The sequence below is a fragment of the Nicotiana sylvestris genome, chromosome 4 (genome assembly GCF_000393655.2).
Source record: "Nicotiana sylvestris chromosome 4, ASM39365v2, whole genome shotgun sequence".
NCBI classification, from domain to species: Eukaryota; Viridiplantae; Streptophyta; class Magnoliopsida; order Solanales; family Solanaceae; genus Nicotiana; species Nicotiana sylvestris.
In genome coordinates this window covers 19203039-19218135 of record NC_091060.1, presented here as the reverse complement: position 1 = coordinate 19218135, position 15097 = coordinate 19203039, and the positions used below count along the sequence as shown (strand labels likewise).

General features: G+C 40.3%; 1 protein-coding gene across 1 annotated transcript; it reads left to right on the top strand.

Annotated features, from left to right (window-relative positions):
• The first annotated feature begins 6442 nt into the window (after positions 1 to 6442).
• LOC138889299 (uncharacterized) lies at positions 6443 to 9178 on the top strand. The gene is made up of 7 exons (XM_070172591.1): positions 6443 to 6625; positions 7179 to 7324; positions 7374 to 7644; positions 7964 to 8213; positions 8358 to 8409; positions 8641 to 8708; positions 8814 to 9178. Exons 1-7 carry the CDS (start codon positions 6443 to 6445, stop codon positions 9176 to 9178), a joined length of 1335 nt encoding a protein of 444 aa, XP_070028692.1.
• Positions 9179 to 15097: the final 5919 nt, after the last annotated feature.

Here is a 15097-nt window from a genome sequence, read left to right as displayed (position 1 = left end):
GGAATCGACCGTCAGGACTAATTTCGACCACTTGGGCACTCAGATCTTCATCTCTCGGTACTACTTGATATCTCCCGAGTTGCCTCAGAACCCGATATGGTGCATAGGGCTGGATGCTTTTGAGTCCCATCAACAAAAAATGCGGGCGGGCTGCTGGCATATATATGATTTCTTCGACAGGCAACCATCCAAGCACCCACTATATCTGGCTGGCATTGAGGTTCCGAAATAATAATGCCCAGGCCGTGACTCCTTCAGGTAGACTAGTCCCTTTGATTCTTGTGTAAAATTCACCTATACAAGTTTTCTCAACCGAACCATAACTCAATAACTGAGAGCGAGGGCACAAATGCTCAATAGGTTACATCCCTCAAAAAATTTGCCCCCAGCTTTGCACGCAGTGAGAGCTCGGAAGATATCAGCCACGATCATAGGTGCTAAAGTGCTTTTTCCCATGGTTTGCAAGGTACTGACGACTCCCGCTACTTTCAAATCAATATTACCATCTTTCCTTGGGAATATTATGAGGCCCAAAAAGGCTATCATAAATGCCGCTCGTCTGTGTTACTCCCATTTTTGTCGGCTATTTTTACTGCATAGCTTAAAGTCTGGATTATTGAACCCGCCCCCGTGGCCATATCTATCATACATAAAGCGGAAACTGCAGAAACCCTTTGCAAAATCTGGATGATGAACTGTTCGGGGTATTTTCAAGGAATCCAAGAATCGGTGTATGGTAATGGCCCTTGGAGCAATCAAGTATTTGAACCTCAATGGAGCTTGATCACTTCCAATGTACCCCGCTATTTCTTCCAATGTTGGGGTGAGCTCAAAGTCTGAAAAATGAAATACATTATGTGCCGAATCCCAATGGGCGACCAATGCCCTGATAATATCCCCCGAGGCTGAATGTTTAATAAATCCGGAAGGTCTTTCAAATATTTTCTCACTTCGTCTTGCCCTCTTTGCCTAAATCATTCCACCATAACTGCAGCTCAAAAGGGATTTTGGTCATTATTGAAAAGGGCTCATTTACCATCGTGCTCATCCTGCACATTTATTAAAGCATTTAAGCAAAAGAAAACTCTTGTTTGACTCAACAAAGAAAACTGTCTATATTTGCGACCCAAAATTACCTATATATTTTCAAGCGAAGAACTTGACTTTCAAACATGGCCTTTCAGTGCTCTGGGAAAAAGATTTTAAGGCTATTTATGACAAGACGGCTCTACTTAGCTTCTTTTTCATTTTGAGATAAAAATAAATAAAATAAAAAAATGAAAACACATGACCAAAGGTGGCTATCTACGCGAGGTCAGCCTTCTGGCGTTCCGTTTGGGAACATTGGCTATTTTTGACACATTATTTTTTGACTATTTTTGCAAAGGGGAGGTTGGACCCGATGAGGGTTGCCTACGTATCTCACGCCCTGTGAGAATCAAACCTGCGTATTTCGGGCAAATTAACCGAATTATTTTAAAACAATGACTCTTTTCCATTTTTGTTTTTAGCATAAGCGAATAACAACTATTAAAAACAAAACTCTTTTTCCTTTTTTTTTAACAACTAAAACAACCTATTTTTCCAAGTTAAAAAAAACGGACTCTTTTTCTTTTTTCATTTTTTTTCAACAAAATAATGAAACAACTTATGTTTTTCAAAACAAAGACTCTTTTTCTATAAACATTTCCCTTCTTTTCTTCTTCATTTTCCCAAAAATTTCGGCAGAGTTTCGCCAGTAATTGGTCATTGATTTCTTATTTCTAAAATAATCAATTAACTCCCTAACTGACATTTTATTTCACTCTCTCTCTTTATTTCAATTTTCCAACACCCGAGATTCAGAAACCGGTCAACATGCAGGTTCGGAACAAATAAATGCACAGCACAAGAGAATGCATCAACATGGTCTTTTCATTTCAGGTTGCTAGTCCTAGACGAACCCAACTCCTGTGTTGAGTCCCCTAAGTCAAATGCAATGTGATGCAAATAGGCGTTCCTACTAGGGATCCGGCGTGAAGTCATGTTATTCTATGTTCAAAACCTGGGTCAGTGCTCTAGACTGTGTACCCGAGCGGACAACTCGAATCGAGGAGGGGGCAACTTACCGGGAACCAAAAGTCCATCCGGCTTCGTAACTTGTCCAGCCTCTTTCTTATTTCAAGGTATGACACTAACAGAATAGGGAGTCTCAACCAGTAAGAACATCCCCGGAGGTGAAGAGAGAAGGGTGTTGGCACAGTTTATATACAGTTCAGATAATATCAAAGCGGTAACATTTAGCATACTCAGCAAAAACATGTAGGAAAATCAGATATAATTAAATACAACAATTTTCTAAGCTCGAATTCTGAACCCTGAACCAGAGATTCTGGGTTCGGTCTCCAGCAGAGTCGCCAGAGCTGTCACACCTCCTTTTTCTACCTACACCCCGCAAAGGGCGTAAAGGAGTTTTTCCATTTAAAGGACAATCAGAACGGGATTTAATTATTAATTATTCAGAGTCGCCACTTGAGAGATTAATGGTGTCCCAAGTCACCGGCTAAATCCCGAACCGAGGAAATTTATGACTCTGTTAACAGTCCGCATACCAGAAATCCGAGTAAGGAATTCTATTAACCCGGGAGAAGGTGTTAGGCATTCCCGGGTTCCGTGGTTTTAGCACGGTCGCTTAACTGTTATATTTGATTTTATCTGATTTTAATACATGCTAACTTATGTGCTTTTTATTCGTAAACCGCTTTTTATCGTTATTTATTTTAAAAGAATTGCGACGTCGTGAAAACGCGTTTCGAACCACGTCGCAATCAATGCACCCGTGGTTATCAACACATTTCGACTTCGTCGAGATTTGGATTTGAGTCGCATCAAGGCGCACCCGAGTTTAAGAAAGTAATTTAATTAAATCGTGCTTAAATATGCTAACGTAGCATTATTTGGGGAAAAGCCATGAAGTTCGCTAAACGGCCATCCCAAATTCTAAAATATTTATAATCAAACATTTATTGAGGGCCCCACATTTATTCATTTTTGTGTGGTGAGGCTCATCTCAATTTGTGGACCTCTTTCTATCATTATTTATTTTTAAGCATTACGATGTCGTGAAAACGCGTTTCGAACCCCATCGCAATCAATGCGCCCGTGATTGTCAACATATTTCGACTTCATCGAGATTTGGATTTGGGTCGCATCAATGCGCACCTGAGTTTAAGGAAGTAATTTAATTAAATCGAGCTTAAAGATTCTAATGTAATATGATTTTAAGGAAGACCATGGAATTTGCTAAATGGCCATCCCAATTTCTAATCATTTTTATAACCAATTGTTGACAGCCCGCGTATGTGATTTTATTCGGGCGAGGCTAGTAGCAATCCCGAAGTAACTATGATTTCCTACTTATTTATGTGTCTTTAAAAGACTAACGAATTTAGAATTTGAATTACATTGAAGTAAACTAAAGAAAACCAAATTCAAATAAAATGGGCCTGCCTCACGACGTTGATACAGCCTAATTGGCCCAACGAATATGGGTATAATTCCACTGTCACGTTTGATATAACATCAACGAATCACTACAATGACAATGCATACCCTCATTTAGCTGATAGCCGTGAGTTCCAAAATTACTAAATTGATTTGTCCTACCAATTACCTATCAAGACCTGCTGCTCTAATGAACCAAACCAATTATGAATGAATCTTGTTTCATGATTTTTAATTGGTTTCGATACCAATCACCTAACAATAACTATGTTTTGCCTACCAAACGATTTCAGAACCTTTAATCAAAAGCAGACCTTCTACTACACTATCACGACCAATGACAAAATTACTAGTAACCAGGCCGAATGTCACCCGACTTGCTCCTGAATTCACATATCATTTACATAGATCCAATTGCTACTGATTACTATTGAATTCACACAAATTTTCAAATTAGACCACATATGCTCAATGCTATTTCAAATGTCCAATTCAACAGTTCAACATTATGCAACTTTTAACATGTAATCAACCTTACTGAACAAGTTTAATTGCACATAACTGCCAGTTATATAACTGGAAACTACACTATTAATATCAGTCAAAATACAGACTACTTTCAGTTGAATAACAGGCCCCTTGAACATTTCATTTCAACTTCAACAAGCATACATCAGTGAGGTTCAGGGGAATGTACCTGGAAATTGGAATGTAAATAGAGAAAAGGAGAGGAGTCAGCTACTTTGAACAGCAACAGCAACAAACTCAGCAATATTACACCACAGAAATACAGGCAGATTGCTTTGAAAATCGGAAATATAGGCAGACTCCACAGATCAATTCAACACACTTTAAATGCACTCCTAGCCTTCCCAGCTGAACCCATACTCCTTTGTAATACTGCTAAACTCAAAACCTAACCGGAATCCAGAACTAATACTGAAATTGTAAGGTTGTTTTTGATTTTTCATTTTTTTGATGTTTGTATTTTTTGAATACTGGAATGGAACTAATAACTGGATTTGAAAGCAGGGAGGAGAGCCTTTTGTGGGGGGTTTTCGAGCTTAGAACTGAAGGAAGAAGAAGAAGAAGCCCTTTTTCAAGGCATTTCATGCCCTTTTATAGGCAACCCAAAGAGAATAAATCAGAATCTGATTTTCTAATTCGTCCCTTCCCTATTTTCAGTTTAGTCCCCCTATTCTTGACTTGCTAAACAAGTAAGCACCCCTTTTGTGCTGAAATGTGCACTAAAATCCCATTCTAGAAGGCCCTAGGGTATTCCTCTACCCATACAATACCTATATTGCCCCTCCATATACCTTGATATTACTATTCCTATCAGAACTACCCTTTTCCATACCCAAATTACCCCTGAAAGCTCCTCAAAGTTACTGAACCTACCCTCTTTCTTAACAACTATAACCAATACCCTAATCCAATCTAAAACTAACTGAGAATGATTAATTAACACTCAGTAATCAATCAATCAACTGACCAAACCCAATTGTTCAATTATATTAACTCAATCAAACTAAATGATATCAAACTAAGCTTAAACTAACATGAACAACATTAAATGAACTGAAACTAATTCTTAATCCATAAACTCATAATCATTCAAACAAATATCAACTCAGAACTAATCAACAATTGACAGAACTAAATTAATATAAATAAATCATAAAATTAACAGAAAAATTAATGAAACAAAACTATAAATAAAAATTCAAACATGCGAGTAAAAGGAAACAGTAAAAACTCACAGAGGTACAAGGAACTCCGGCCAGTCAGAAACGTCTGAAACCTTTCAGATTTTTGACGCGTAACATCCCTAACCATGTGTTCTTACGAGAGAACACATGGTTAAGGATACTACGGTTCGAAATCAAAAAGATTTGGTTTAGGGTTTTGGCCAGAAATTCTTAGATCTAAGATTCGGGCTGTTTCACAGAGATTTGAAAGAAAATAACCATGGATTAGGGTTGATGGAAGAACGGGGATTATGTGGTGTGATTTTGGGCTGATTTGGATGAACTTGTCACTTGGCTGGAAAACTTCAAACTAAGATTCGACGAGTTCCGGCAATATTCGAGGAAAACTAATAACGGGAGTGGAAAGAGGGGTTCATGGGGGACCTGTGGTGTTAATCTGGGGGTGAACGGTGTAGGTTGCGTTCACCGCCGGCGAGGGATTTAGGGGTGACGCGGATTAGGGTTTGAGAGGAGGGGTGGGGTGAGGAAGACGAGGGTCTGGGGTGGGTTTTCGGACCTTTTTAAACTAGAAACCTCGTTAGTTCCGGACAGTTGGATTGATGAGATCCAGCGGTCCTGATTCAAAGACCCCGAAACGACACTGTTTCGTTTAGAAGAGGGGGCAGACCGGGTAGGGATTTGGGCTGGACTGGTTTGCAACAATTTTGAGGCGTTTGGGCCCGAGAAATTCTTTTGATTTGGCCCAAATTTGTGTCTTTTATTAAGACCCAATTTCTATTCTTATTTCCTTTTTTTTTGTTTTCTTTTCTCACTTTTAAAATTTTTATAATTTTTCTAATTTTTATGGGAATGTAAAACTAACATGAAATCCTAGTTATTTCAAAACAAAGATTAATTAATTACTAGAATTGTTCAACAACTATTTCATGACCAATTCACAATAACAATCATTAAAATGCAAAAATGAACTTAATTTTTTGTGATTTTCATTTTTTGTTTTTTAAAACAATTAAACCTTAATTGGTACTAAAACCTAAACGCAAAAATGCGTACTTTTGTACTTTATAGAATTAACATGCACAAATAGAATGCAACAATTATCAGAAAATGACACTAAAATGCACAAAAATTGTAAAAAATAAAGGAAAATTATTTTGTTTGGGATTTTGGGAATAAACATATTTAAGGCAAAAATCACGTGCTCACAGCAGGTACTCACGGAGTGCAAGACTGACATCGAGTGGATCATGGCAGACATTAAGGGGATCATCACGGCATACTGTATGCATAAAATTCTGCTGGAAGAGGGGCACAAAGCTTCTAGGGAGAACCAAAGGAGGCTGAACCCCAACATGAAGGAAGTGGTGAAGAAGGAGGTTATTAAGTGGTTGGATGCAAGAATCATTTTCCCCATCTCTGATAGCAACTGGGTTAGCCGGGTGAAATGTGTTCCTAAGAAGGGTTGTATGACGGTGGTAGAAAAATGATAACAATGAGTTGATTTCTACAAGAACTATCACCGGCTGGAGAATTTGTATGGACTATAGGAAATTGAATCTGGCCACCCGGAAAGACCAGTTCCCACTTCCCTTCATTGATCAGATGCGTGACAGACTGGCAGGGAGGTCCCACTTCTGCTTTCTGGATGGGTACTCAGGGTAAAACGAAATCTCCATTGCACCAGAGGACAGAGAGAAGACCTCATTCATATGTCCATATGGGATTTATGCCTTCCGGAGGATGCCTTTTGGCCTATGCAATGCACCTGCCACATTCTAAGGGTGCATGATGTCCATATTCACTGACATGGTCAAAGACATAATGGAGGTGATCATGGATGATTCCTCAATGGCAGGAAACTCATTCGATGAGTGCCTTACAAACCTGACTCGAGTGTTGAAAAGATGTATCGAGACTAACCGTGTACTTAATTATGAAAAGTGTCATTGCATGGTACAAGAGGGTATAGTCTTGGGACACTAGGTATCAAGCAAGGGAATCGAGGTGGATCGTGCTAAATTTGATGTGATAGCAAAGCTACCACCCCCACATCAGTCAAGGCTTTCTAGGGCATGCCGGTTTCTACCAGAGATTCATCAAAGACTTCTCAAAAATTTCCAACCCTCTCTGTAAGTTGTTAGAAAAATATCACTCCTTCATGTTTTCTGATGATTGCAGGGTAGAATTAGAGGAGTTGAAAAAGATGCTAGTCACAACACCTATCATTGTTGCCCCTGACTGGGTGCAACCATTCGAAATCATGTGTGACGCCAGTGACTATGCACTGGGGGCAGTGTTAGGACAGCAGAAAGACAAGATAATGCACCCAATTTACTACGCCAGTAGAACATTAAGTGGAGCCCAGCTGAACTACACTATGACTGAAAAGGAGATTATGGTTGTGGTGTTCGCATTCGACAAGTTCAGATCATACCTGATTGGCTCTAAGGTAATTGTATATACTGATCATGCTGCTCTTAAGTACTTGATTGAAAAGAAGGAGTCCAGATCGCGCCTGATTCGTTGGGTGTTGTTACTGCAAGAGTTCGACCTGGAGATTCGTGATTGTAAGGGCACGAAAAACTAGGTCGTTGATCATCTATCGCGAATTGAAAGAGCTGAAAACTTAGTTGAGGTAGAGGATATTCTGAAACTTTTCCAGACGAGAAGCTACTCACCACAAGCCTTGAGGAAGTGCCACGGTATGCAGACTTTGAAATTACCTAGCAAGCGGTATAGTTCTCTATGATCTTTCCTCTATGCAAAAGAAAAAGTTTTACCATGATTGCCGCATGTATTACTGGGATGAACCTTCTCTGTTTAGAATTTGTGTTGACAATATGATCTGGAGGTGTGTCCCCGAAATAGAACAATCTTCTATTTTGCAGGCATGTCATGCATTGGCATATGGCGGACATTTTGGAGGAGTCAGTATGGAAGCCAAAGTTTTAGAAGCTGGGTTCTACTGGCCAACAGTGTTTAAGGGTGCACATCAATGGGTGAAGGGCTGTGATGAATGTCAGCGAACCGGGAACATTTCCCGTTACCATGAGATGTCCATGAACCCAACTCAATAGGTTGAAGTGTTCGATGTATGGGGTATAGACTTCATGGGCCCCTTCATCAGCTCCTTTGGCAATAGGTACATACTTGTTGCTGTAGATTACGTGTCCAAATGGGTAGAAGTTGCAGCATTCCCCACCAATGATGCAAGGTTGGTGGTGGGGTTTTTGAAGAAGAATATATTCACCTGTTTAGGGACCTCGAGATCTATTATCAGTGACGGAGGCACTCACTTCTGCAATCGAGCCTTCGAGAAATTGCTAGCAAAGTATGATGTGCGCCACAAGGTGGCAACTCCATATCATCCTCAGACCAGTGGATAGGTCGAAGTGTCGAATAGAGAAATAAAGAGTGTGCTGACTAAGACTGTGAACACCAAAAGAACTGATTGGGCAGAAAAGCTAGATGATGCACTTTGGGACTACAGAACTGCTTTCAAAACACCAATTGGTATGTCACCATACAAGTTGGTGTTCGGGAAGGCCTGTCACTTGCCAGTGGAACTAGAACATAGAGCTTGGTGGACAATGAAATAGCTAAATCTGGACATTAAAGTTACGGGAACAAATAGAGTCACAAAATTTCATGAGCTAGACGAGTTCCGATTTCTTGCTTTCGAGAGCACACGGTTATACAAGGAGAGAATGAAGAGGTTGCACGAAAAGAACATTGTTGAACGAAATTTCAATCCCAGAGATATGGTGTTGCTTTATAACTCACGACTAAGGCTATTTCTGGGTAAACTCAAGTCACGATGGTCTGGACCATTTCGAGTGGTTGAAGTGCTCCCTTCAGGCTCCATAGAGATTGCCTCAGAAAAAGATTCCTATACATTTAGAGTCAATGGGCAAAGATTGAAACCATATGTGGGCATGGAAGAACCCAAAGAAGTGTCAGTGATCCATCTGACTGAACCTTAGAGGTCGAACGAGCCTTAAATGGGCTCATCTACGTCATGACGTGACGTTAAATCAGGCGATGCATGGAAGGTAACCTATTGACTTGTTGTAATTGTCATGCCACGACATTAACTAAGGCGTTGGTTGGGAGGCAACCCAATGCGTAGTAACTTTATCATAGTTAATATTTGTTATTTTTTTTTTGGTAAGTAATAACCAGTGCAGGTGAGCTTGGGCGAGTAATAAGTCCATCAGACGCTGAAGAAAAAGGTAAAAAAGTGGAAAAAATTTTAGGCCCGGGAGCGCGCCCGAGCTAGTGGCCGCGCAAATGGCCAAACATTCTGCCTCAGCTTTCTGCCCAGGAGCGCAGCCGCGCTAATGACCGTGCATATGGCCAAGTACTCTGTTTCACTAGCACGGTCGCGCTACGACCGCGCTAGTGTCGTTCCGCCTGCCACTTTGTATAACTTAACATTTTTTTATTTTCTTATTTTCTTATGTTAATTGTTTTATTTTGTTTATTCCCCCCACCCTAACTATTCTCCTCTTCTACATGATCCCAGCCCTAATTCCCCTCTTCTCCAAATTCCCCTATTCTCCACTCCCAAATGATCCCAGCCCTAATTCCCCAAGGTTCAAGCCAATCCCTCTACTACTGTTTTTCACTTCTTACAATCTCCTCCCACTACAGGTAAGGTTTTCTTTTTGCCAATTTTTTGTGGATTTTCGTTTGACTTCTTAATTATGTAGTAGTTTTTCTTCTCTTTTCTTAGAGGAAATTTGTAGTGTATACGTAGTGTTTGTGGGTGCTGATGTTTATGAAGTAGTATCTCTTAACTTAGTTGGGTGAATTTGGGGCAATTGTGGTGGTAATTGGGTTACAACATGTTTAATTGGGGGTTTCGGTAAATGATGCCCACAAAGTATTTGTTTAAATGCCACAGTGAGTGTCAATGGTAATTGTGACCAATTGTGTAGGTGAAGTCTGAGTAACCGCAGTTGAGTCACACCTTTTGTGCTGTGCTAATGCTATTCTTCTTCCGGGTACTATGGCACCCTCCAGGAAATGCCGAACCACCGGTGCTTCATCCAGCAGCCAAGCTAGATCCTCTAGAGCACGTTCTTTAGCTCATGCTCGTTCTTTTGATAGTAACAGGTTCGTCTCTGCCAAGGCTCAAGACCATTTTGCTGATAATACCTCCAAGAAACCAATACCGGAGAGGGGCATAGATATAGGGTCGCTCCAATTGGGTTGTCCCAACTTGTATAATGAGCTGGTCAGGCAGAGGCTGCAAATCTTATTTGAAGAGTCGGATGATGGGAATTTGATGGTTGTACGTGAATTCTATGCCAACGTAAAAGAACATGTGAATGTAGTAACAGTGCGCAAGAAGGCTGTGAATGCCTCTGTTGAGGCTATTCGGAGGATATACCGACTGCCCGCACCGCTAGAGGAGTTGAACGACTATCATGAACTATATGGCAGAAAATACACTCAACAGGAGAGGTTCTTTGAAACCATATGTGTACCCGGCAAGGAGATTGTGTGGATGAAATATAGGAAGAAGTTCCATTCAGCGACCCTCACCTTTGGAGGGAAGTGTTGTTTGTATTTCATCAACAACCGCCTGCTCCCGTCCTCCAACACCACGGAAGTGAATGCTCCTCGAGCTGCTTTAATTTGGTGCTTTATAAATGGTCACAACTTTGACGTGGCCAAGCTTATGCACAAGGAGATGTTTACACGATGTCCGGTGAAGAGGTATGGTTTCTTTTTCCCCTTACTAGTCACTAGGCTTTGTAGGGTAGCTCGGGTGCTGAAAAATTTGAATGTGTATGGAATAGTGCCAAGAGAGAGAAAGTTTCGAGTTGACAAGGTGACTACTGGGAAAGAGCCTATGGCACCTGGTGGTGATGGTAATGTTGACTCCGATGAATCTGAGGATGGAGAGGATGAGCAGAAGGAAGTAAGATCCGAGTCGCCCGCCCATGCATAGGTTGCAGCAGCTGTAGGACCATCTGGGGTTGGTCGGGTTACCCAATTAATAGTTTTAGAGCGGGAGGTGGTAGGGTTGCGTACCTAAGTCGATGAGTTAAGTACGCGTGTTCATGCAATGGCCACCCAACAGGTTAAATCTGAGAAGAAAATATTGAGCTGGCTGCGAGCTTTGGGTCGTGCATGTCATCTGGACTTGGGGACAGTCTCCGATCAAGATTGATCCATCAGGGAAGTTCCTTTACCTCACTGTTCTTTATTTTGTATGCCATGAGGACATGTCTTCTTTTCAAGTGTGGGGTGGGGGATACTTCAATTTGTGTATATATGTAAGAACCTGATTGTTTTATGTTTTCTTTGTTTTATTGGTTTTGAGTAGCAGTCGCACTAGGTAAGTCGACTTGTCCCGACGATGGATCTCTTTCGAAGGGGTTCTTGAGGGTCTAAGTCGACGAGAAAATCTCTAAAAAAATAGAAATATGTTGGACTCTTCCTGATGACGGATCTTTTAGATAGTTTTCTTGAGGGATGTAAATCTAAAGAAAATACCAAAAAGATTTTTGTTTTAGGTAGTGTAGTAACTCCCCCTTGGTTTTTCTTTGGGCCGCAGTTCTTTTCTAAGGGTTTTGCTTGAACCAGGTGTAGTTAGTTTTTGTTTAGTTGGTACTCATGGGCTATGAGCTGAAATAGGAAGCGAAGCCCTTAGCGTTGATACACCTGAACACAGTAGACCCTAGAGTGTGATGCTTAGTCTCAGTGGTGGATTCTTGTTAGCGTGCCTTAAATTGTATGTTTATAAGTGACTTGAGTACTCAAACGAGAGTATTTTGATAAGCCAATCTGGAGTGAGTCATGTGCTATATGTGTGTGAGTTGTATTGTATTCTATGCTCTGCATTTGATGCCTAGAACTTGCCCTGTATGTTTGCAAAGCGAAATAGTAGCTTAATCAGTCTTAGAAGTGATATAGGCATTTCTTTGTTAAGCTAGATATATAAAGAAGACCCACCTAAATGTGATGCATCGTAGTTAACCCCGTTGAACCTATAAGCCTGTTCCTTTGGCAACCACATTACAAACCTTATCCAAGTGTTTGAACGGCTTATCTATTTGAACCCATTTACCTCTCATGAGCACTTGAACGGTTATGAAATATGCAAAAGTTAAAGTGTGAGGTGGTCGTTTGATTTTCGAGTGGAACCAAAGAAATAGAGAAAGAGGAAAAAAAGAGAAAAGAAAATAAGTAAATGTAGTTTTCGATAAGTGGTGACTTGATACAATTGCACCTAAAGGAGTTTGGGGTTTTATAAATAAAAGTGTGGTGGAATGTCTGATCTGACATAAGTATGGTTCTGAATGCAAAAGTGATTGCATTAAAAGTACTTAGGGAGGTTAGCCACTATATCCAAATATATCCTACCCGTCCCTTAGCCTATATTACAACCAAATGAAGTCCTAATTGATCTTATACTGAATGAGCTCGATTAGTAGAGTAGCACACTACGAGCAAGCCTATGTGTCATGACCCCAACTGGACCTAGTCGTGATGGCACCTCTCATGAAAACAAGGTCAGCCGACACAATTCCCAATTCAACCATTTTCCATTAAAAGTTGTTTTATACCGTTTATAAATCAATAATCTCCTAATGAACATTTAAAAGAAAAATGCGGAATAATTACACAACCCCGACATTGGGGTGTCACTAGTCATGAGCATCTACCAAGGTCTGAATACAACAAGAGTCAAAAAAGTACTAAATACAGTAATAAAATGAGAGGAAAGAAGCAGTGCTGCGAACGTCGTGCAGCCACCTTGCTAACTCTGATGACTCTGCGTCTGAGCAATCAACACCCGCTATCGGGTTCCGAAATACCTGAATCTATACATGAGGTGCAGGGAGTAATGTGAGTACTCCAACCCAGTAAGTAATAAGAGTAAATAAAGATTGAGCAGTAGGAAACGGTGAATCCACATTTATGATAAACTCAATAAGCACAACAGGCTTTCAAATCGGGATACGAGTCAATTATCTCATTTTAAACCCAGCTTTCAGTAAAAATCATTTGAAAATGTCTCCCAACAATTTCATTAGGGGTTCAATGCCATATATAATAAAATATATGAAAACCATAATCGGCCCCTCAGACAAAACATAGTTCGCATACCGCCCCCTGGAGCAAAACAGAAATTTTACAACCCTTTTCATAACTTAGAAACTTCAGTTTAAATGAAAGATTATTTAAAATGTTTGTTCGATATTTTCAATAGAGGCTCGGTTTAAAGATGAGTGAAAGCAGTAATCAAATCAACATGTTCAATAGAAACTCGATTAAAGAGGAGTGAAAACATTAAGTTCAGAAACTAGCTCCTCAGGCAAAGCATCGCTCATATACATGTATATCTATGTAGCCCCTCGGGCGAGCCTCTCAGTAACTCATGACTCAACTCTTACCAATCAGCGCTCACACTTAGCACTCACACTCAATAGGTACAATATAGTAACTGCTGCAGTGTGCAACCCGATCCATATATATAGTCTACTGCGCTCACTGGGGTGTGCAGACTCCGGAGGGGTTCCTGCAACCCAAGCGCTATATTGTTGTGGCGTGCAGCCCAATCCAATATATATATCGTTGTGACATGCAACCCGATCCATATAAGTATCGTTGTAGCGTGCAGCCCGATCCATATACATATATACATACATATATATATATGCAAGTTGTGCTTATAAGGATTTAAGACAGTGTTTGGAGCTAAATTAAAGCAAGAGAAGCCCCTCGATGTTGAGTACATGTGAAAGAAGAAATAAAAGAAGAGAGAAAATGTTGATCCACTCTAGCGCGGGCCTAGCGCAGCCTTAGCGCGACCGCGCTAGAGCAGAAAAATAGGACAATGCACTTAGCCATATGCGCGGCCGCGCTAGTCACTCTGGAGCGCAGAAAGTTCAGGGGTAAACTTGGAAGTTTGGGGGTAATTCCATTTAACCTATAAGAGGTCCAGCTCGCCCAAAAAGAGATTATCAAGGTTTTTATAGTTTTGTTGAAAGCAAGAAGAGGCAAGTGGCAAGGAGGATAGTTCGACATCGAGTTCTACCTTTCTTCCTTTTGTATTTATCATTTATGATAAATTTTGTTGTTGTTATTATGAATATGATTATGAGTAGCTAATTATTTAGTCTAGGGTTTTGATGGAACCTGTTGAAGGATGAACTTTTTGTTGTGTTAATATAGTTTGCCCAGTTTAATCTTTATTTGTTCAACTGCGTTCTTGTTGTAGTTAATTAATAGGATCCTCAATTAGATATGCCTATTTAATATGTATTACTCGGGAGAGAGTGCATATTTAGGTAGATGTTGAACAACACCACTCCAAAGTATGTGAGGAATCAATAACCGAGGGTTTAAAGGTGGGATTAGGGATAACAAAACCTTGGGTGCGATCTAAGTGAGCTGTAATAAAAGCCAACTAGCGTAACTCGGGAGAGTGCGTCTAGTAAATTGTCGTAATTACTCGGGAGAGATTTACGGTAGTAAGAGTGCTCATGATCGATAGAGACGATTAGGCAAATCTGTGCAAAATATACAGGAAGGGATTCCATCAATAGGGGAAATCACAACCTTAGATCCTTCTCTTATTTGGTTACAACTCAGTCATAGTTAGCTTTTAGTTTACTTAATTTTATTCACTTATAGTTAGTAGAAATATCATCAAGTGTTATTCAAAATATCCGGGAAGTTGATTACGGAGAGTTCAGCGAGTCTGACAAAAGTAATTGGTAGGTTAATTCCCTATGGTATTCGACTCGGGGCTAAATACTCGGATTATATTTGCAACGACCGCTTAGTCCTTTTTATAAGGCATAGTTGGGCGTGATCAGTGACCACTTTGTCGCAAATGCAATTGCTGGGATTTTGGGAAGGAGTTCGCAATTGTGACCTCT